This window comes from Adiantum capillus-veneris, chromosome 14 (assembly GCF_014529385.1).
Source record: "Adiantum capillus-veneris isolate H3 chromosome 14, ASM1452938v2, whole genome shotgun sequence".
In the NCBI taxonomy this organism is placed as follows: Eukaryota; Viridiplantae; Streptophyta; class Polypodiopsida; order Polypodiales; family Pteridaceae; genus Adiantum; species Adiantum capillus-veneris.
Genome location: NC_140944.1, coordinates 117715025 through 117737776, shown reverse-complemented (window position 1 = coordinate 117737776; position 22752 = coordinate 117715025). Strand labels below are relative to the sequence as shown.

At 46.9% G+C, this 22752-nt stretch overlaps 1 protein-coding gene across 3 annotated transcripts in view; it reads left to right on the top strand.

Moving 5' to 3' along the window:
- LOC147443011 (uncharacterized) overlaps positions 1-22752 on the top strand; it is a 115132-nt gene that overhangs the window by 27363 nt on the left and 65017 nt on the right. The window contains exon 3 of one of the 3 annotated variants that reach the window (XM_086528963.1): positions 85-211. In XM_086528963.1, coding sequence (XP_086385089.1) covers positions 85-211 — 127 coding nt within the window. Of the gene's footprint in view, positions 1-46; positions 212-22752 lie in introns of all 3 variants that reach the window. The other 2 variants (XM_086528964.1, XM_086528966.1) reach the window with 2 other exon arrangements.

The window sequence follows — 22752 nt, the reverse complement described above, 5'->3', positions numbered from 1 at the left end:
AGCTTGTGCTTCTGTATTGATGATCTTGTTTTTGATTTTGGTAAAGATAGGACCCAACAACAAAGATTTGTCAAATTTTTGCAGCCTTTGAAGTTCACGTGGTGGGGGATGTTAGGAGCATTGATCTGGGTGATAAATGGCTGTGCAGCAGTACGTGCTGTGCAGTTAGTTGGCATTGGCCTAGCTCAGTCGCTATGGAGCAGTCTTAGCAGTAAGTCCATGTTTTTATTATTTGCAAACACCTTCTGCACGCTTTTGTGGAGGCTTGATATTTGCAAGGTGTGCCAACCACCTGAATAAAACTGTTTGTCTAATGAAGGTTTACTTCATGGATTTCTCAATATTAGTAATCAGCATTGAGTTTTTACAAATTCAATTTTTTTATTGATAGGAAAAATTTCCATACATTAGCTGCTTGATTTAATGCATGAAGATGATTGCTCTTAAATGGAGAAGAGAATGTTATCTGAACATCATGCACGTTATGATATTCTTGATGTTTCTGTTCAACGAAATCCTAGTACAAATGCTTTGACTCATAAGCAATGGATTTTTGAGCACAGATGGTTACACAGTGAGCAGTTAAGAACTTTTGCTTAATGGGCCATCGAAGAGTGGAAATGTTGGCTGCAAGAGTGCACAACTTCATGTCAAGAACTCCTTATTTTTGGTTTTGCATATTGAATTACAAACAAATGCCTTGTTAGTTAGGGAAGTAAATTGGGCACATACCCCAAGACAAAGTATACACTAAAACATAGCTGTAATGCCAAATTACATATACAGATACATCAACTGCAACCAAAACTGTTTTTTGATTTTGAGCCTCTCAGATCTTACTTAGAGTTTTATCTCAGGTCTGGTGGTCCGTCATCTCCCAGGAGCATATTAGAAAGCGAGGGCTGTTTTGTGCCTTTGTATGTGAGGTATCGGCCTGAAATATTAAAAATGCTGTCGAGAAGGCAGTTATCTGAGTGGGCATGGCAGGCAAGGGGCAAACAGCTCGGGGGATTAAGTTCGAGGGTTGGGCGGGCGAGGTGTCCAGAAGCCTCTACAAGGGAATTAAAGACTGGGTGGTGAGTTTAAAATGCCATGTCATCGAGTTTCAAGAGTTTTCTGCAGCACGTGAACAACGGGTCGACAAAAGGGTGCGAGAGAGGAGAGCTACGAGGGCAGTAGGAAGTGAGCTAGGAGGTTAATGCTTGAGAGGAGGCTTGCTCCCTACATTTGGTATCAGAGCAAAAGGCAAAGGTCGAGTTTTCTTTTTTAAAACCTTGCAGAGAGTAAGAGGCACCCTGGCGTATAGTTGGCACTGAGGGTAAGAGGCAGTGTTCACTGTTTTCTTTCCACAACACCTATGTCGCAGTGTAATTGTAGTTGATAGCATGAACCACACACACACAACCACTTCGGTGAGCTGTTACAGCAACCTGGTTTGAAACAAAAAGCCGCTTTTGCCTATTATTTGATGAAAAAAAACAAAGATAGTATGGGCCTGTTCCCATAGCTTTAATTCGAGAATATGCAATTGAATAATTGACACAAACCTAAAAATGAGTGAACATCATATGCAATCTCTAGCATAGGCCGATCTTTTACTCACTTATCTTTGCGAGATCTAAATGAATACCATTGGAAGAGAAGGTATAGTTCAATTAGCTCACTGTAGTCAGAAATTTTTTTAACTTTTTAGCTGCAATATATAGACGGTTAGCATCTAAACAGGCTTGCTACATCACGAGCATGCCGTTCCTAGGTAGTTGAGAAAACGCACTTACCGACCAAGTCTATAACAATACATATCATCATTCAATTAAAGGTACCAGGTTGCAAGTAGACATAACAATGGACTTGTAATGCCCATGTTTAGTCCTAAAGGCCATCTTGTTGATGTGTCTCTTTGCGATCCTTATCTGTTGGTAGCCACTCTTCAGATTGATCTTCGAAAATTTCTTTGCCCCATTGAGAGGCTCTAAGGTGTACTTGGTGGGAGGCATAGGAAATCTGTTCTTGGCCGTCATTTTATTCAGGGCCTTGTAATCCACACAGAGCTATGATAGCCATTCTTCTTATGAACAAAAAGAATAGGAATAGCAAAAGGAATCACACTGGGATGTATAAACCTCCTATCCAACAACTCACCTAGTTGGTGCTTTAGTTCCTCTTCATTAGCCTTGCTCAAACGATATGGAAACTTACTTACAGGTTGTGCTTGTCCCACGAGGTCTATGACATGATTCTCAGGTCATTCGGGAGGAACTGTAGGTGAGAGATTATCTTGGAGCTCAAACTTAGCGGACACCTCCTTGTACTCAGGAATACCCAAGTTCTTCCGTGTGAGGCTGACAAGATGACCAGGTCGACATAGATGATGGCTGCTTGGACTCCTCGGTGTAGTTGTCTCTTTGTATGGATGTGGGAGATGAGAGGGCGAGAGGGAATCTTGAGAATGAGCCCTAGCCTCATATTTAAAGGCCCTTGGCTTGAAAAGCAGTTACAGTGAAAAGCTTCAAACTCAACTGGCCCAAAAGCTGGCGCTGAAAATCAGCCAGCGTAAATCACGAAAATCCGTACAGTTGTGCCATGTCAACAGTCAGCGGAATATCCGGAATTCCGTATGGCTGCCACGTCAACATGTCGGCGCGAATTGCGGGCGTCTGTACAATCTGTTGCTTTTGCTTCTTCACTTAGGGTTTAGGCCCCTCAGCTGGGATCTGCAAGTTGGCTTAGGTCTTCAATGGCTTGACACGTCAGCAGTTTGTGACAGCGCGTGCACCCTCTTTGCTCCCTGCTGGTCCGCCCACCCCCTTGCGCTACTCCTTTGCCAACCCGCCATCCCACTGCTGTCCCTGTGCTCATCCCTTTCTTGCTGTTTCTGCCCACCATCGCCCTCTCTCTTCGCTCCTGGTCCAATGCGCCTCTTATGTGCTGCCAGCTCCCAGCTCTGTTCCCACCAGGTGGAGTGGACTGCTACTGTTCAGCCCGTTGCCCATTGTCACCGAAGGTAATGGGCTGACCCCCCCCCCCCCCCCCCCCCCCCCCCCGCGCGCGCTCCCTCTTTTGCACTGCACTAGGTCAGCAATGGAAACCACACCAACTTGCAAGTCTTCCCAGCCGGTCACGAACAAACGGATAACACAGATGGGAAAGGACATGAAGGAGTGGAAAACGAAGACGGGAGGATGGTGGAAAGAGAAGGCTAGCCTTCTCCAAATGTTTCTCAGTGAAGGCAAGCAATGGAAGGAGAGAGAGGACTTACACGCAAAAATCCAAGCACTCAAAGCGGACTCTCAAGCATTTAAAGAGGAGGCTTCAGCCCTCAAGCAAGAGCTTGCCAATAAAGCAAGCGGTGGACTTCCAAGTAGTAATCCAGCCCTCGATGATAGAGGAACTCAAAGTTATCATCAAGGAATAGATACGGATGGTCAAGCAAGAAGAGAAGCAAAATGTGGCAAAGACGTCCTTGTGGGTGGATGTGATCACGAAGAAAAGGTGGATGAGGCCGAGAAATGGATAGAAGTTGCCAAGATAGGGAAAGGGAAAGAAACAACATCGATCCCCACTCCTACAATCATCAACATGACAATAGAATAAGAGCAGAGGAGGAAAACTAGAGCTTTGCATATACAAGTAACCCGTCTAAATGACTGGGATGATGTGGAAGAGGAAGTCAAGGATCTTCTCTTCATGATGGGTGGTGAGGCTACTCACACAAAGGCATGGAAAGTGGGGAGAAGAGAGAAGGAAGTGGGGAGACTTCAAAGGAGAAAGCATTAATCATGCGTTTCCCCTTTATGGAAGCGAAGGACTTCTTGAAGTGGCGTCCTACACTAAAGAAAACAGGGTATTTCTTGGGGATGACCTTACACTCTCACAGCTTGCCCATATGAATGAAGTTATGCCCCAAATAAGGACAGCTCGAGAGAGAGAAAAAGTGGCCTTCTACAGAGATGGACGAGTGGTTATTATGGAGAGGCGCTCCATACGATGGCACGAGACCTATAGGACCACACTCAAAGTTGCTACATGGAATTGTAATGGATCTACGCCTTGATGTAGGTGCCATTGAGGATAGTTTCACTGTGAGGGACATCATCTTCTACTTCGAGACACATCAGGCCCCTGTGCAGTCCATGCCACATGTGAGCGGATACAAATGGGAAAATACTTGCAAGCAGGAGATTCTAGCGGACCATAGAGGACGAGGCTCAAGAAGAGTGGCAGTTTTATTTAGGGAGGAGTTGTAACCATTGATACATATAGCCTCTGTAGGGATGAGCATGCTAGGTACATGTAGGTGAGACTGAGGGCAGAGACAGGCAAATACCTCTACATTGCTATTTGTTATTTCCCTCCTAGTACGTCAGTGTATGCATCAACTAGAGGACAGTCCCCCTTCTCTATTCTGGATGATGACATATGGGAGTTTTCCAGGGATGGACATTATCATCCTAGTGGACTTCAATGCTAGGAGTGCCCATCACTAGACAATATTCTATGATACTTTAGAGGAGATGCTTAGGGAGCTTGATGTTACAAAGATGGGCCTATCCAGACTATTAGTGGATGAGGAGCACACTGAGTATGACCAATACTTGATAGACATGGGGACTGCACATGGATTGGCCATTTTGAATGGTGTACAGAGATCTCCTACATCGGGAGGTTTTACATGTTTTCCACATCGACATGGGGCTAGTACAATGGATTATGTTATGGGTCAGCCAAGTCTCATTCCATTTTTTTCAAGATTTCATGGTGGGCATTAGGCCCGTTGGAGTAGCATGTGATCATGCTATCGTGCCTTTCACTCTAGTGCGACGAAAGAAGAGGGCTTATATATCTCAATTAGAGCGGGATCTGTATCAGCTATTTAAGAGTCAGGACTCAGGTGAGGCATGGAGTCTATTCCAGGAGCATTCACCACCACCAGCCATCACCTCCACAGAGACATGGGGGGAATATGCCACATCTCTCTACACAGCATTAGGGCAGCCACCTTTGCCAGGCCCACCAGAGACATGCCCAGAGGCATGTACTTTCTTTACTGCTGAGAGGGTAAGGAAAACCATTGACAAGATGAAGACAGGAAGAGCACATGGTCATGATGGTCTGGTAGCAGAGCACTTCATCCATGCTAGAGATATGCTTGCAAAGCTTCTGTCACGTGCACATCTAACCCTATGTGTACGTGGACAAGCTACTTCACGACATGGGTTCAGTTCAGTTCAGTTCAGTTAGATTAGGAAGTGTTCTAGCACCTTTGTGAGTCTGTTCGCAGACCGTGCATGTCCAGACACTTAAAGTAGATGCATATCCTTTGGTTGCACACAGCATGATCATCAGATTTCCATCAGAACCCATCAGGAGCATTTTTAGAGTGCATAGACTTATTTTTCCTATTTTTGACATTTTTCACTTATTATTTTTAAGTGACTTTTGTTGGGAATTAGGTAGGGCAATTTTGCAAGGAAGTATATAAGAAAACTCAGCGCTAGCACTTTCTTGCAGAAGAGGCAGCAGGAGCACCTTTGCTCAACAAGCACCTTTTGAGCAGAACCCCCCAAGACCAACCTAGCGTTTTTGCCAAGCAGAGACCTAGCATTTTCATCCACAGCAGAAGCCAGCGTTTTTGCACGGCAGAAGCCTGGCGACAGCAGAAGACAAATCAGCCCTAGCGTTTTTGCATCAGCCTGATACCTCAGCGTTTTTGCAGCTCCATCGCGACAGAATCAACAGTATGTTAGGGAATAAAGGCCTAAGTGCCTTGTACTTATAACTTATAAGTTCAAAAGACTTATAAGTGAGGGGGCCCAAGTGTGAATGGCCCCCTAGTCACTTACTCATATACTCAAAGGTGAAGCCCAAATGAAATAGCGTGGCTTTTTTCCAAAAATTCAACGAGCTTTCTCTCTCTCTCTCTCTCACGTTTTCTCTGCGTGAGCTTCTTTAGCGCCTCTCTTCTCTTCTCCTTCACTCTCATTGCATAGGACAGCAAGTGGGCTCTCTCTCCTGCTCCCCCACACATGGTATCAGAGCTTTAGGGTTTCCAAGAGAGCCATCTTCGCAACACAGATCAGAATTCTGTTTTTGCTCGTTGCGGGAAGGATATTCAACCGTTTTCGATCAACTCTGTCGCGAAGGGATCCTCTCACCGTGTAGAATCGACCTCCGGTGACAGTTTCCCCAAAATTAGGGTTTCAAAAATTGGCGAACAGCAGCCTATTTCTGCTGAAATTGACCAATTTCGGGGTCAATTTGATGCAATTTCATTAGGGCAAGGCTCACAGGTCAATCTTACAGGTGTTTCCACCAACGAGGTTCTGAAAATTCAGCAAAACAGGTGTTTACAGGTCTGATTTTTGCCCTAAAACAGGGAATTTTAGCAAGTAAATGATGTATACACCTTGTGGAAACCTTTGGTAAGGGCTTGGCAGTGAATGTACGCCGTTTTGGGGTGATTTCGCATGAAATTTGCTCGCTGTTTTTCTGTAACAGCAAGCTGTTTTTTGCCCGATTGCGCACATTTGGGCGTGTTTAGGTCGGCAAAACAGGGTTTCAGTGTTTGCAATCACTCAGAATGGCTTCTAGCAGTGAAAGTGGCAATTTGTTGCACATTCGCAAGCTTGAAGGTGCCCATAACTTTGCTATATGGAAGAAGCAATGTTATAATGTGATGTTGCAGAAGAAACAAGCGAAACCTATTAAGTTACAGGGTGTGAAACCGGTTGATATGGAGGTTGAAGAATGGGAAGAAGTGGACGAGTTGGCTCGCTCTACGATCATGCTTTCGGTGTCTGACAATTTACTCTTCAATGTAGAGAATGAGCAGACAGCATGGGGCATGTGGAAGCGTTTAGACGAGTTGTATGCACAGTAGAGTGCTGCCAGTAAAGTGTATTGGCTTAAGAAGCTTATGGATCTCCGCATGAAGGAGGGTACGCACATGTCAGTGCACCTCAATGAATTCAATTCTATTTTCAGCCAACTGACAGAGCTGAAATTCACGATTGATGAGGAGTTCAAAGCTACTTTTCTGCTATGCACATTGCCCGAGAGTTGGGATGTATTCCGGACAGCTCTTAGTAACTCAAGTGCGTCACTTAAGTATGCAGATGTAGAGAGTTCTCTCTTGATGGAAGAGATGAACAGGAAGAACACCACAGGCGGGTCTTCTAATGCATTGCACTTGAGAGGCAGGTCTCAACAGAGGGAGAAATCTGACAGTAAGGACAGGGCATGCAGCAAATCTCGTAGGAAAGATGTTGTGTGTCATCATTGTGGAAAGAAAGGGCATTATAAACGGGAATGCTATGAGTGGAAGAAAGAGAAGAACAAGGGTGCTGAAACTGATGCAAAGGACAAGGGAAATGCCAAGAAGAGTACTGTGTTGATTGAGGAAATCAATGTTGCTAGTAGTTGTGACAGTGACAGCAGCACTGACGTACTCAATGCCTCTTCTGTGGATGCACATACCCTTGCTATGGGTTCTGATGTGGACATGCATACTTGGATTCTTGATTCAAGTGCCTCCTTTCATGTAACACCTCATAGGGATTGGTTTACACAGTACTCAGGTGAGGTGCAGGGCACTGTTTATTTGGGAGATAACTATGCATGTGACATTGCAGGTATTGGCAGTGTCCAGTTTTCTTTTGCTGATGGTATGACTTTTGTTTTGCACAAAGTGCGTCATGTGCCACAACTCAAGAAGAGTTTGATTAGTACAGGGCAGCTAGATGATGCAGGCTATCACACCACTTTTGGTGATAGTAAGTGGAAAATTTGTAAAGGGGCCCGGATTGTAGCCAAGGGTTGTAAATCGGACACTTTGTATCCTTTGCATGTATCTAGTGTGCGTGACCATGTTGTCGCCGTAATCGAGCAGCCAAGTGTTTCTTTGTGGCATGGCCGGTTGGGACACATGAGTAAAAGAGGAATGGAAACTCTGTCTCGTTGTGGTTATTTGCCGTGTTTGAGGTATGCTGATTTTTCTCATTGTGAGCACTGTATTTACGGAAAGCACAGTCAAACACCGCACAAAAGGTCACTTTCTTTGAAGTCTGACAGGTTAGACTTAGTGCATTCCGATGTATGTGAAATGCCACAGTTGTCTTTAGGGAGAAAGAAATATTTTGTCTCGTTTATCGATGATGCTACACGTAAGGTGTGGGTGTATCCAATACGTGCTAAAAGCGATGTTTTGGATACTTTCAAGAAGTTTCTTGCGTTTGTTGAGAATCAAACTGACAAGAAGCTTAGGTCTTTGCGCTCAGACAATGGGGGGGAGTATGTATCAAAAGCATTTATTGACTTTTGTGCTACTAAAGGTATTAAAAGAGAGCTCACGGCTCCTTTTAATCCCTCTCAGAATGGAGTTGCAGAGAGATTGAACCGGACTATCCAAGAGAAAGTTCGGAGTATGCTGTCACATGCTGCATTACCTCATGGTTTTTGGGCAGAAGCTGTGCAAACAGCTATTCACTTGATTAATCGCTCACCTAGCAAGGCTTTGGGTGGAAAGGTGCCTGAGGAGGTGTGGTCTGGCAAGCCACCCTCATATGCACATTTAAGAGTGTTTGGTTGTGAGGCCTATGTTCACATCCGGAGTGAACTGCGCACCAAACTAGAACCAAAGTCTCATAAATGCATTTTCCTAGGATATGGTGAGGATGGTGAAATGGGGTATAGATTATGGGATCCCGCATTACGGAAAATCATACGCAGCAATGATGTCATCTTCAATGAGAATTGCATGCACAAACAGCCCACAAAGGTCGAGGAAGTGCGCCGGGTTGTTTTTCGTGAAGATGTTACATATGGACAGCCAAGAAGGCCCAATGTTCAGCAGCCTTTACATGCTGAAAATGGTGCTGAAAATCAGCCATTAGCTGCTGAAAATCAGCCCCAACAAGTTGCCATTGATGCACCACAGGTAGAGGAACAGGTTGATGCTCCTAGACCGCCCGTTGTTGCGATGCAACCGGCTGAACAGCCTGTTGTTTTTGATGGTTTACAGGCTGAAAATCCACCTGTTATGGATCATTGGGTGCGTAGGTCTACTCGGGTGACAAGGCCCCCCGATAGATATGAACCGTCTTTGGACTATGTCATGCTTACTGATTGTGGTGAGCCGTCTTGCTATAAAGAGGCTATGCAACGGGAGGACAGTAAGAAATGGTTCAAAGCAATGGTTTCGGAAATGCAGTCTTTGAAGAAAAACCATACATGGGACTTGGTTGATTTGCCTAAAGGGCATAAGGCTCTGCCATGTAAATGGGTTTACAAGACCAAGGTCACATCTGATGCTTCTTCTAAGTACAAGGCACGTTTGGTTGCTAAAGGGTACAAGCAAAAGCATGGTGTGGATTTTGATGAGATTTTTTCTCCTGTTGTAAAGCTTGCCACATTACGTCTTGTTTTAGGCCTGGTTGCTTCTGAAGATATGGAGTTAAAGCAAATGGATGTCAAAACAGCGTTTTTGCATGGCGATTTGCTTGAGATGATCTATATGATGCAGCCAGAAGGTTTTGTGTCAAAGGGGCAAGAGAAGAAAGTATGTAGACTCTTGAAGAGCTTGTATGGTTTGAAACAGTCTCCCCGTGCATGGTATCACAAGTTTGATACATTCATGAGGTCTCAAGGATACAAAAGAAGTAATTCTGATCACTGTTTGTATATAAAAACGGCAAGTGATGGATCTCTTCTATTGCTGATTTTGTATGTTGATGACATGCTTATTGCGGGTAACAATGTCACGGAGTTGGATGCATTACAACAAAGCTTAAAGAATCGCTTTGACATGAAGGATCTTGGTGATGCTAATCATATTTTGGGCATGCGTATCTCTCGAGATAGACCTAACAGGCGTCTGTATCTATCTCAACGAGATTATGTTAATAAGGTGCTACATCGTTTTCATACATATGTAAAACTGACTGCACATGACTGCCCAAACACAGATGATATGCGGGTTGAAATGGCCAAGATTCCTTATGCATCAGCCGTTGGCAGTTTGATGTATGCTATGGTTGCTACACGTCTGGACATTGCATTTGCGGTGGGAGTAGTAGCAGGTACATGAGCAATCCTGGCAAAAAGCATTGGGAAGCAGTGAAGTGTATCTTGAGATACTTGAAAGGCACTAAAGACTTGTGCATTTGTTTTGGGAAGAGTGAGACATCTGTGCATGGCTTTACAGATGCAGATTTTGCTGGACATCCAGATTGCAGGAAGTCTACCTCTGGATATGTGTTTACTTTCACAGGAGGTGCAGTTTCTTGGATTTCCAGACTGCAAAAATGTGTTGCTTTGTCTACCACTGAGGCTGAGTATGTGGCTGCCACTGAGGCATGCAAAGAAGCTTTGTGGCTCATGCGTTTGGTAGAAGAGCTTGGCATTAAGTCACCGGTTCCTGTGCTACACTGTGATAGTCAGAGTGTTATTATGCTTGCAAGGAATCCTGTTTTTCATGCCAAGACAAAGCACATAGAGGTGAAGTATCATTTTATCAGAAGTGTGCTTGATGACAAGAGCATTACACTTGTCAAGGTGCACACAGATGACAACCCTGCAGATCTTTTGACCAAGAGTCTTCCAGCAGAGCGGTTTGCATATTGCCGTCAGATGATGGGTGTTGGATGAGTAAGTGCATGATCAGCTGTTGTATCATAGTTAGCTGATTCTTTGATCTCCCAAGGTACATTGCCTTTAGGTGGAAGGTTGTTAGGGAATAAAGGCCTAAGTGCCTTGTACTTATAACTTATAAGTTAAAAAGACTTATAAGTGAGGGGGCCCAAGTGTGAACGGCCCCCTAGTCACTTACTCATATACTCAAAGGTGAAGCCCAAATGAAATAGCGTGGCTTTTTTCCAAAAATTCAACGAGCTCTCTCTCTCTCTCTCACGTTTTCTCTGCGTGAGCTTCTGCAGCGCCTCTCTTCTCTTCTCCTTCACTCTCATTGCATAGGACAGCAAGTGGGCTCTCTCTCCTGCTCCCCCACACAGTAGCATTAGCGTTTTCAGTTTTCAGCGTCAAGACACTGTAGTAGAACCCCCGAACCTTGCAGATCTCACCTTTCCGCAGCAGATCCTCGCCGCACGGTCAGATCCAACGCAGTTTGCAGTTTCAGCCCGGAAAACACAGATTTCAGCATCTGCGTTTTTCAGTGCGTCGTCGTCGCATCGTCGTCATCGACATAGAGTCAGAATTCAGATACAAGATTTGCAGATTTCAGCCATTAGCGTTTTCAGATTTTAGCCCGTCTCGTCATCGTCCTCATCGTCGTCGACATCGTCGGCAAGTCCAAGCATTGTAGAGATTTGTGCAATCATAAGTAGACTGCTCTCGCCATAGAGAGTGGGGCCTTCGGAGGAGGGTTTGAAAACATTCTGGTGTCGTATTCTTCTCTCTCTATCTCTCAGTCTCAGCACCTTCATTCACAGTGTTTATCCACTTTGTTTGTGTCCATTGCACTCTCTCACTAAAGGAACGGAAGGCTCTCCCTTCCGTAAGTAAAAGGAAGCACAATTCGGAGCACTCATCTTGAGCAAAGTTCAACATTCACTTCCGTTGCACCTTATAGCTTCTTGCTATGATGTTTAATCGAGCCATGTATGAGGGTTTTCTTGAGACTTGGAGTATGTCCACGATTGCGCCTAACTTCAAGTTAGGAGATCCCATGATTCCTAAGATATCGCAATCATGGTTGGTCACACATTGGCTAGGTCTTAATCTATTCTTGAGCAGGAGGTGAGTAGATGGGTAGACAGAGAGGGCATACAAGCATTAGGGTAGGTAGGATTCAGGAGAGGTTTCTCTACTCTTGGCCAGATTCTGACACTCAAAGCTATTATTGAGGAGGGTAGACACCATGGCAGGAGGGTCTAGTGTAGGCTTTTGACACAGTGCCGAGAACTAGACTTATATGTAGAATAGAGGACATCGGTGTGCCCACGGAGCTGATATGGGGGATCTTGACTTTATATAGGATAGTGGTGGGGCGGGTACGCACTACTGAGGGCATGTCGGACACGGTCCACTCCACTATTGGGGTGAAGTAGGGATGCCCCCTATCTCCAACTCTTTTTGGGATGTACGTGGATCATAGTAACAGGGAACGGGCGGAACGGACCCTAAATGTTCCGAAACGGCGTTCCGAAAGGGTCTGGCTCTCGAAACGGAGTCGGGAACGGAACACCGTTCCGGAATGGGGTGTAACCGGAATGACGACCGGGAACGGGGCAGAACGGCACCCGGAATGGCGGAACGGTCAAACCAAAAAGTCAACTTTTTTCACTAGCTATTTGGGGGCATGTTTGGGGCTATTTGGGGGCTATTTGAGGTCAGATTTGGGGCTATTTGGAGAGCTGATTTGGGGCTGTTTGGGGGCTATTTAGAGGGCTGATTTAAGGCTGTTTGGACTCTGGAGGCTCGTCTCACCTCCTCCTCAAGCTCTCAACATCTCTACTGAGCTTCTCTCCTTGCTAAAGCTTTAAGCTTGGACATGGAGCTCTGGCTTATAGTTTTTCACTAACATATGAGCCTATAATACATATAATATATATAGTTTCTTTGGTCTACCGTTCGGCCCCGTTCCCGTTCCCGTTCCTGTTCCGGCCCCTCTCCTCCCTTCCGTTCCCGTCGCGTTCCGCACCCTACCGTTCCCGTTCCCCGTTCCCGTTCCGGGTAACTTAGATGTGGATGAGTTTTCAGACTATGTAGAGCGCTGATTTCAGATTCTCTAGAGGGGTTGCAGTGTCATTTGGATGCATTACGTGTTTGCCGAGGATAGTGGAATGTCCATGAACCTTGGTAAGACCAAGGTAATGGTGTTTAACACCATGGCACAGGGGGTTAGGAGCTTAGCTCCCACCTTACGTATGGTCGAGACAGTATGGCGTATACAGATGCATATACCTATCTTGGGGTGGTCTTCAGTGACCCAGTATTCTCCTTGAGGACATCACCAGAGACGAGACTGACCAGAGCTTACGCAGCATTAGGGAGCCTGGAGAGGATGTGTTCGGAGGTTCAGTTTTAGGAACCTTGAACAAAGCTCTGGCTTTTTGACACTCTAGTGGCTTCAACTATGCTTTATGGAGTTCGGATATGGGGACCCTCCGTGGATCACCATGGTAGATTTGGTAGCACTGATGGATGGAGATGTATGGAGAGGCCTCTAGTCTCTATGATTTCTCGGATGATTGGGGCTAAGGCCTCAGTGCCACATGACATGATTCAAGCCGAGCTAGTTGCTCCTCCCCTCGTGGTCGAGGCACTTACTAGCTGAGTATCCTCTATGCACAGTTTATGGGACCTCCCTAGAGATAGATATGCTCGGCTAGCCCTTGTATCCTCCAGACAGCTAGCGCTACAGGGTGATACAGCATGTTAGTATGGACAAATGACATCATGATTTTAGTTACATGGGTTTAGCATGGATAGATTGCCTCCGTTCCAGTTCTCCTTGGATGCACCCTCCCTATCCATCACACGGACATAGATCACTAGACTCACACGTCAGGATTTGATTCGGCTAGATACCAAGAGCACATGGATACAGCTGAGACAGGAGTTGTGCATGAAGATGGCTTTCTATAGAGAGCATCTTCTCCAACTCACGGACGGATTTGTGACTAGGCTTGGGTATATGGATACACACTTATCTCATGGGATACGGTGTGCTATTGGCTAGATATGCACATCCTCGCATCAGCTTCATATCAAGACTAGTAGATTTCGAGGAGTACCAGCAGAGGCCATGATATGTCATTTATGCTATATTGAGCGAGAGACAGAGCTGCACTACATATGTCACTGCCCTGTGTACTATGAGATTCTTGGTCGCTTTTACTGCTAGTTCAAAGAGGGTTTCGGACCACTTTCTAGAGTCATGAGATACCTAGACTAGAGATGCCTAGGCCTCTTTTTACTCGAGCTGCAGGGAGAGCTTGCTGAGGACATCGGGGGAGAGCCAGTCTCAGAGGAAAATCACTGATTTCTTCACACCATACAGTGAGTGCTGACCACAACAGAGCTCAACTTCAGATCACATCCACACCAGAGGAACGTTGATCGATCGGATGATTGAGCTAGGGAGATCTAGACGCCCACAACCACGGGTTGCAGCAGAGGATCCGGATCACCCTAGCTCGACATGCGAGGCGCCCAGTCATAGTGCTGACTACGGAGGATATCGACGATATTCACCACCGGCCAATGAGGGATCTCCTCTCACACACACACACACACACACAAACAAACCCCCCCCCCCCCCCCCCCCCCCCCCCCCCCCCCCCCCCCCCCCCCCCCCCCCGCCTCTTTTTTTACTTGTACTCAAGACATTGTACTAGATTCACCACTTGTAACTTTTTTGGTCTCATAGGTCACTTTGGCCTTCTGTAGACGTTATTATATCCTTTCATTTCATTTCTCTCTCTCTCTCTCTCTCTCTCTCTCTCCCCCCCCCCCCCCCCCCCCTCCCCCCCCCCTCCCCTCTTTTTTTACTTGTACTCAGACATTGTACTAGATTCACCACTTGTAACTTTTTTGGTCTCATAGGTCACTTTGGCCTTCTTTAGATGTTATTATATCCTTTCATTTCATCTCTCTCTCTCTCTCTCTCTCTCTCTCTCTCCCCCCCCCCCCCCCCCCCCCCCCCCCCCCCCCCCCCTTCCTCTGCCTCCTCGCGTTGCCCGCTGCCCTTGCTGCTACTGCCCCTGTTGCCTTGTTGCCCTGCACTCTCCCCCCCCTCTCGCGCCCCTCTCTTTCTCTCCCTCTCTCGCGCCCCTACTCCCGCCGCGTTGCCCCTGCTGATTAGAGCACAGAGGGCGGGGCTCAGGAGGAGTGGCAGTGTTATTCAGGGAGCGTTTGCAGCCATTGATACATATAGCTCGCAGGGATGAGCAAGCTAGGTACATGTGGGTGAGATTGAGAGCAGAGACTGGCAGATATCTCTACATTGCTATTTGCTACTTTCCCCCGAGTACGTCCGTATATGCACCACCCAGAGGACAGTCCCCCTTCTCTATTTTGGATGATGACATATGGGAATTCTCCAGAGATGGTGACATTATCATTCTAGGGGACTTCAATGCTAGGGTTGCCCATCATCAGATAGTATTCTATGATACTTCAGAGGAGATGCTGAGAGAGCTGGATGTTGCAGAGACTGGCCTGTCCAGACTATCACAAGATGGGGAACATTGTGACAGGGTTCATAAGAGGTTTTTCTACTCTTGACCATAGCTTGACACTCAAGGCCATCATCGAGGAGGGTAGATCCCGTGGGAGATGAATCTATTGTAGCTGTGTGGATTCCACAAAGCATTTGACGCAGTACCCAGAGCTAGACTGATGCGCAGATTACAGGAGATGGGAGTACCCACAGAGCTAATTTGGGGGATCATGGCATTGTACAGATCAGTAGTAGGGCATGTACGCACTTCAGAGGGTCTTTCTACATAGGCTCACTCCACTATTGGGGTGAAGCAGGGCTGCCCGCTCTCTCCTACTCTATTTGATATGTATGTGGATGAGGTTTGTGACTATATTGAGAGAGATGGGGATAGAGGTGCACTGCTGGTGGGGACATGGATCCCGCTATTGTTATACGCTGATGATATTGTGTTGATCTCCGACTCTCCGGAAGGGATGCAATGTCACTTGGATTTTTTGCATAGGTTTGCCCATTGCCCATGAAAGTGGTTTGTCTGTCAACCTTGGAAAAACCAAGGTCATGATATTTAATACCACCCCACAGTGGATCAGGAGGTCAGCGTCCGCATTCACATACGGCTAGGAGAAGGTGGAGTATACAAATGCTTACACTTACCTTGGAGTGGTTTTTAGTGGACCAACATTCTCATTAAGGAGAGCAGCAGAGACTAGATTGACCAGAGCCCATTCAGCATTGATAGATTGGAGAGGATGTGTTCACAGGCTCAGTTCGGGAGCCTCGGACAAAGCTCTGGCTCTTTGACACGCTAGTGGCTTCTGCATTGCCCTATGAAGCTGAGATATGGGGGCCTTCATTGGATCGTCACGGGAGGACAGGTCGCACTGATGGATGGGGGGACATGGAGAAGCCCCTGGCCTCTATGATCTTGCGGCTCATTAGAGCCAAGGCCTCAGTACCACGTGCCATTATCCGAACAGAGCTAGCTGCCCCCCCACCAGTAGTTGAGGTGCTCACTAGATTTGTCTCCTTCATACACCGCATGTGGGAACTTTCCAGAGACAGATACGCCCGCCTTGCACTTGAGTCCTCTCAACAGTTAGCCATGCAGGGAGATACGGCCTGTTGGTATGAGGAGATGACATCATGGTTCCAGGCGCATGGGTTCATTATAGATAGATTGCCCCCCTTCCAGTACTCACTAGACGCACCCTCCATGACTCTTACACAGTCAGAGATCACCAGGCTCATCCGCCAAGACCTGATTCAGCTAGACACCAGGAGGACATAGAAATAGCCAACACAGGAGCTGGGCACAAAGATGGCTTTCTACAGAGAACAGCGTCTCTAGCTTACGGCGGACGGTTTTGTGAGGAGGCCTAGATACATGGACACCCACTTGTCTCATGGGATAAGGTGCGCTATTAGCCAAATACGCACATCTTCACACCAGCTTGGGATCAAGACTGGGAGATACAACGGAGTATCAGCAGAGGCCAAGTAATGCCCCCTGTGTGACATGGAGCCTGAGACAAAGTTACACTACACATGTCACTGTCCCGTCTACTACGAGATACGAGGCCGCTTCCACTGCTTGTTAGAGAGGGCTTTGGACCACTCTCCAAAGTCATGAGGTACGAGGATCAGAGATGCCTAGGTTTGTTTTTGTTTGAGCTGCGTAGACATAGAGAGAGCCTGCTGAGAGGAGAGGTCAGCCAGTCCCAGAGACACATCACAGACTTTTTTAGAGCACACTGGACACCTGGAGGAGCTACTACCCCAGCAGACCATGGAAGAGATTGATGAGATCCGCCAGCGACCAATGTTGGATCTCTTGTGACTTGTGGTTTAGCTATCCCGGCTAGCTGCTTATTTCACACCTACCAGCTTAGGATTTCATAGTATTTATATCTCATCCTTTTGTCATTTCATTTCATTTCATTTTGCTACTCTGACTTTGTATCAGATCCACCACATTGTAACGCTCTGGTCTCATAGGTCATTTTGGCCTTTTAAAGACGTTAATATAACATTTCATTTCATTTCATTTCTCTCTCTCTCAAGCGAGAGCTTACTGATAGAGCAAGCAATGGACTAGAGGAAGGTGAATTCGAGCCCTCGGTGATAGAGGAAATCAAGGTAATCAAGGAACAGGTACGGATGATCAAAGAGGAAGAGAAACAGAATGGGGCGAAGACGTCTTCGTGGGTGGATGTAATCACGACGACACAGAAGAAGGCGGATGAGGCCGAGAAATTGATAGAAGTCGCTAAGAAAGGGAAAGGGAAAGAAACCACGTCTATCCCCACTCCCACAACCATCAACATGACTTTAGAAGAAGAGCAGCGAAGGAAGACTAGAGCTTGCACATACGAATAACCGGTCTAAAAGACCGAGATGATGTGGAAGGGGAAGTCAAAGAACCTCTCCGCATGATGGGTAGTGAGGCTACTCATACAAAGGCATGGAGGGTAGGGAAGAAGACACAAGGAAATGGGGAGACTTCAAAAGAAAGAGCTCTAATCATGCGCTTCCCATCCATGGTGGCAAAGGACTTCTTGAAGAAGCGTCTTACACTAGTGACTAAAGAAAACGGGCATATTCCTTGGAGGTGACCTCACACTCACACAGCTTGCCCATATGCAAGAAGTTATGCCCGAGATACTGACAGCTCGAGAGAAGGGGAAAGTGGCCTTCTACAGGGATGGGCGAGTGGTTATTCTGGAGAAGCGCCCCGCATGACAGCGCGAGACCTGTGGGACCACACTCAGAGTGGCTACATGGAATTGTAATGGATCTTTGTGCCTTGATGTAGGGGCCTTTGAGGATAGTTTCACAGGGAGAGACATCATTTTCTACTCTGAGACACATCAAGCCCCGGGGCAGTCCATGCCCCATGTGAACGGATACAGATGGGAGACAACTTGCAGACAGGAGACTCGATCAGAGCCCAGAGGACGAGGTTCAGGAGGAGTGGCAGTCTTATTCAAGGAGGAGCTACAGTCTCTGATACATATAGCTCGGAGGGATGAGCATGCGAGGTACATGTGGGTGAGATTGAAGGCATAGACAGGCAGATATCTCTACATCGCTATTTGCTATTTTCCTCCTAGTACGTCAATATATGCATCACCTAGAGGACAATCCCCATTCTCTATTTTAGATGATGATATATGGGAGTTTTCCAGAGACGGCGACTGTAACAAACTGCTGACGTGTCAAAGCCTAAAGAATGAAGTCAACTTACAGATGTGGCCGAGGGGCCTAAACCCTAATTTCTGCCAAAAACCCTAACTGCTGAAGCCCTAATTTTGGAAACCCTAACCCTAAAACCTGCAAACCCTAATTTTGAAAACCCTAACTCTAAAACTGCAAAACCCCTAACCCTAACCCTAAGGGCAGCAAACAGATTCCGAAAATTGCGTTGGTTGATGACGTGGCAGGCTGTACGGATTTCCATAAATTGTGCAGGTAGCTTTTTGGCTTAGCTTTTGAACCAAAAGCTTTTGAGTTTTAAAGGCTTTTTACTGTAACTGCTTTTCAGGCCAAGGGCCTTTAAATATGAGGCTAGGGCTCATTCTTTGGCATGCTTCCTGGAGAAGGTGCAGAGTCTGGAGTACCGGCTTGTACTTTTATGATGCAATATAAAGAAATACCGAAAGGGGCGCCAAGGTTTGGGGCCAATACTCTCTGGGGTGGAATTCCGCCACTCCGTGTCGCGTGTCGTCTCTCTCTTTCAGTTCAGTTGTTATTGAAGTGCTAAAAGTCTGTTTAGTTTGTTCTTTTCTATTGGCACGTGGTGCCCGCCTTGTGACAGTGGTATCAGAGCATCAGGCGTGTGCTTTTCTGAAAGCATACCGGTCCTATGAAAGAGCAGACAGAGGAATTTTATTTTATTTGAGGTATCTTCACTCTCTAACTCGGACTTATTAGCCACTCCCACCCTTACTTCATCGCGCATCGGGCGCGCTCCCGTCTTCATCGCAGTGTCTTACAGGGCATAAGCCAATTAAGAAAGCATACTGGTCCTACGAAAGAGCAGACAGAGGAATTTTATTTTATTTGAGGTATCTTCGCTCTCCAACCCGGACTTATTAGGACCGGTATGCTTTTCTGAAAGCATACCGGTCCTACGAAAGAGCAGACAGAGGAATTTTATTTTATTTGAGGTATCTTCGCTCTCCCGGACTTATTAGCCACTCCCACCCTTCATTGCGCATCGGGCGTGCTCCCGTCTTCACCGTAGTGTCTTACAGGGCATAAGACAATTAAGAACCCAATACTTCGAATTCATGGATTCAGCAGAATATTTGCAGTTTTTGCTCAACGAGCTTCACGACATTCTTTAGCGGCATCCTCAACAGAATCTTCCAATGCTGCAAGGTTTTCAACAATTTTTGAACTACATGCTACCCCCTCTAATGCCCTAGGTGGTACCTCCTTCCCGGCACCAGAAAGTACGAGAGCTTCCAACCGGCAACCTTCTCAGTCGTCTGTCCCGATCGGGGGAGTCTTCAGGAATATGGTGCAGCCATCTGACCTTGATCCAGTGCAACTGCCTTTGCCACCGCATTTGCCCCCACCTCCGTCGCCACGAGGCTACAATGGTTGGAGCCCATATGGATACCCTTATTATCCATACCTGGGATATGCGCCAAACCAACCCAAAGATTTTAAAGATGGTGGCACGACAGTCAAATTTTTCACTTTTTCCGGGGTGAAAGATCGCAAGAAAGCATTGCAGTTCCTACAGCAATTCGACAACATCTATGCTTTAGGGAACTATACAGAAGAATCCAAGATTTCTCGAGTAGCGGGATTTCTTAAAGATAATGCTATGTAATGGTGGAGTTCTTCAATCGCGACACAACCGTATGCTCCAAGGACTTGGCAAGCTTTCAAGACAGTTTTTGCACGTAGTTACATGACTTCTATGTTTGAAGTGCGGATTTTGGCAGATTGGGGCAACTTGAAAATGCTTGCCATTGAAACCATGGAGGAATATAACCAAAGGTTTCTCGACGTGTACCTTCCAGTGTCCTTCTTTAGATCTGTTTCCTTGGAGGCCCGATGCGAGCGATACACCATTGGACTACCATCACCATTGCAGGAATATTGTCTATCCAAGCAAGTCTCTACCATGCAAGAACTTATGGACCATGCCGCGGTTGGCTACAAACTGATGAAGGGAAAGCTAGAGTTTACCACAGAAGAATCTCCGGCCACTAACCACAACTCTCGGCAACAACGAACAAATTCTCGAGAGTCTATGGCATACGCCTTGAGAGTACAAATGAATTGTGTCGAGCATATGGCAAAGTCAATGGTTTCAAAGCCCTTATTTTCTTTGATCCCGGAGCCACAGAGAACTTCATCCATCCAGAATTCTTAAAACAAATACACTTTGATTATGATGCTGAGGGTGGAGAAATTGAAGCTGAGCTAGCCACAGGGCAAACTCAGAAAGTAGTACGGCTCATTGGTGCTCTTCCAGTGACTATTCAAGATTATCATGGAAAAGCTGATTTCCACATCATGAAGTTGGGCAGTTGTGACGCTCTATTAGGCATGCCTTGGCATGACAAGAATGATGCGACTCCAAGTCCAGAACCGAATCATCACTCTGATGCAGAAGGGCAAGCCAGTCGTCGTCAAAGTTCGGTTGTCCGAACAAAATCTTGAATGAACTCTCTAGTTGTTTTATAGTTAGATACTTTTGAACTTTGTTGAAGAAAGTATTGTTTGAAACTTTGTTTGAAATGTATGGTATCTGTTTTGAACGTGTTTTGGTGCCGATTTGAATTGTTTGACTCTGATTTGATACTGGTTTCAATGATTGGTGATTTTACTCCCAGGTGGAGAAGTGAGAAATATTGTTTTGGTATTGTTTGAACCTTGGAACGACGCAAGCCGATGCCTGGGGAGCATTTCATTGTATGTTTGAAAAACCTCCGAACGACGCAGGTCGATGCCTGGGCAACGTTTGGTTGTATGCTTGTAAAATAATTGTTGTTGTGACTCCCGGCCCGAACCTGGATGGTTATGCGGGAGGAGTATCAAGAAGTCTGAGCAGTGGTTACTCTCAGCACCTCCAAACGACGCAGGCTGCGGTCTGGGGGGCGTTTGGTTGTAAAAGGCCTCTATATCTCCCGGCCCGGACCTTTTTAGGTTATGCGGGAGGAGTGATGAGGGAGTCGTTGAATATCTCCCGGCCCGGACCTTGTTAGGTTATGCGGGAGGAGTGTTCATCGGCGGCTTTATGTTTCTATGTCTTGTAACATGCATATGTGAGCATTTGTGTTGCATTGTGATGTGCCAACCACTGAATATTCCTAATTGGATGAGATTGCCTGGGTATGTAATTTTAGTGCATCAAGACACCCGTGGAAGATAAGTACGGTCTGGGTGTGATGGCTAATTTTACTACGCCGGAATATCAAGAGTTCCGATCTAGAGTTCCTTGCTCAAAACAGCCGAAAGGAGAAGCTAACTCCTTGCTCAAAAGAGCAGAAAGGAGAAACTAACTCCTTAAAAAAAAGAGCAAACTGGTTGTCCCTCGGAATGACCCTTGGAAATTTTTGAACTAACTTGAGTTGTTTTGCAGATATGTTGTAATCGCGGACGATTACTCTCTTTCAAGAAGGGGAGATGTAACAAACTGCTGACGTGTCAAAGCCTAAAGAATGAAGTCAACTTACAGATGTGGCGAAGAATTCGGACTCATTTGGAAAGCGCAAAAAGAAAAGCATGCTCGCTGTTGCTGTTCCCCCTTGCTGTGCCATCGCTCCCCCCCCCCCCCCCCCCCCCCCCCCCAAAGCGTTGCCCGCCAGCCGCCGCTGCCCCCCCTCCCCTTGTTGCCCTGCCTGCCCCGCTGCCCGCGTTGCCTGCCCACCACTGCCGCCCCCGCCGTCCCCACCCGCTGCTGCCAGCTCTCCCGACTTAGCCGCCCCATCCCGTTGCCCCCCCCTCCCCCCTTTCCCCCCGCCCGCGTGTGTTTTTTTCTTTTCATCCCGACAGCTCCCTTCAAATCGGCTCCTTCAGCACCGAGTCTCCCTTGGGGCAGTGCTCTGTGCGCCTATTTGCAGCGTCCTCCCGCCGCCCTCTTCTTACGCCACAATAGTAGACGCAGATGGAGGCTCCAGCTTCGCCACAGAGGGACTCGCCCGAAGCCCCCTCACCCGACCCCGCTGAGCCCACCATTCGACTTGCTCTCTCGCCGACAGAGCAAGCGAGCCTTGCCATAGAGGTAGAGCGATTGCAGGCGACTTCGGTCATCTACAAGATTCTCGGCTCCCGACCTAGCAGAGGAGAGCTGCGAGACCTTCTCCAGGCCCGCCTTCTCACAGAGGTGGGCAAGATCTTGGATGTACAGATTCTCGGACGGGGTTACTATCAGATCGAGTTTGAGACCTCCGAGATGGCGTCCAAGGTCATAGCTATGAGTCCACTGGCCATCCGAGCATCACGTGCCCACTTTCGACAGTGGAGACATGGTTTTGACCCGGCTTCGGATGTTCTAGTAGAGGAGGTAGACATCCCCATCTTGGTCTGCTTTGCGGGTTTACGGAGGGAGT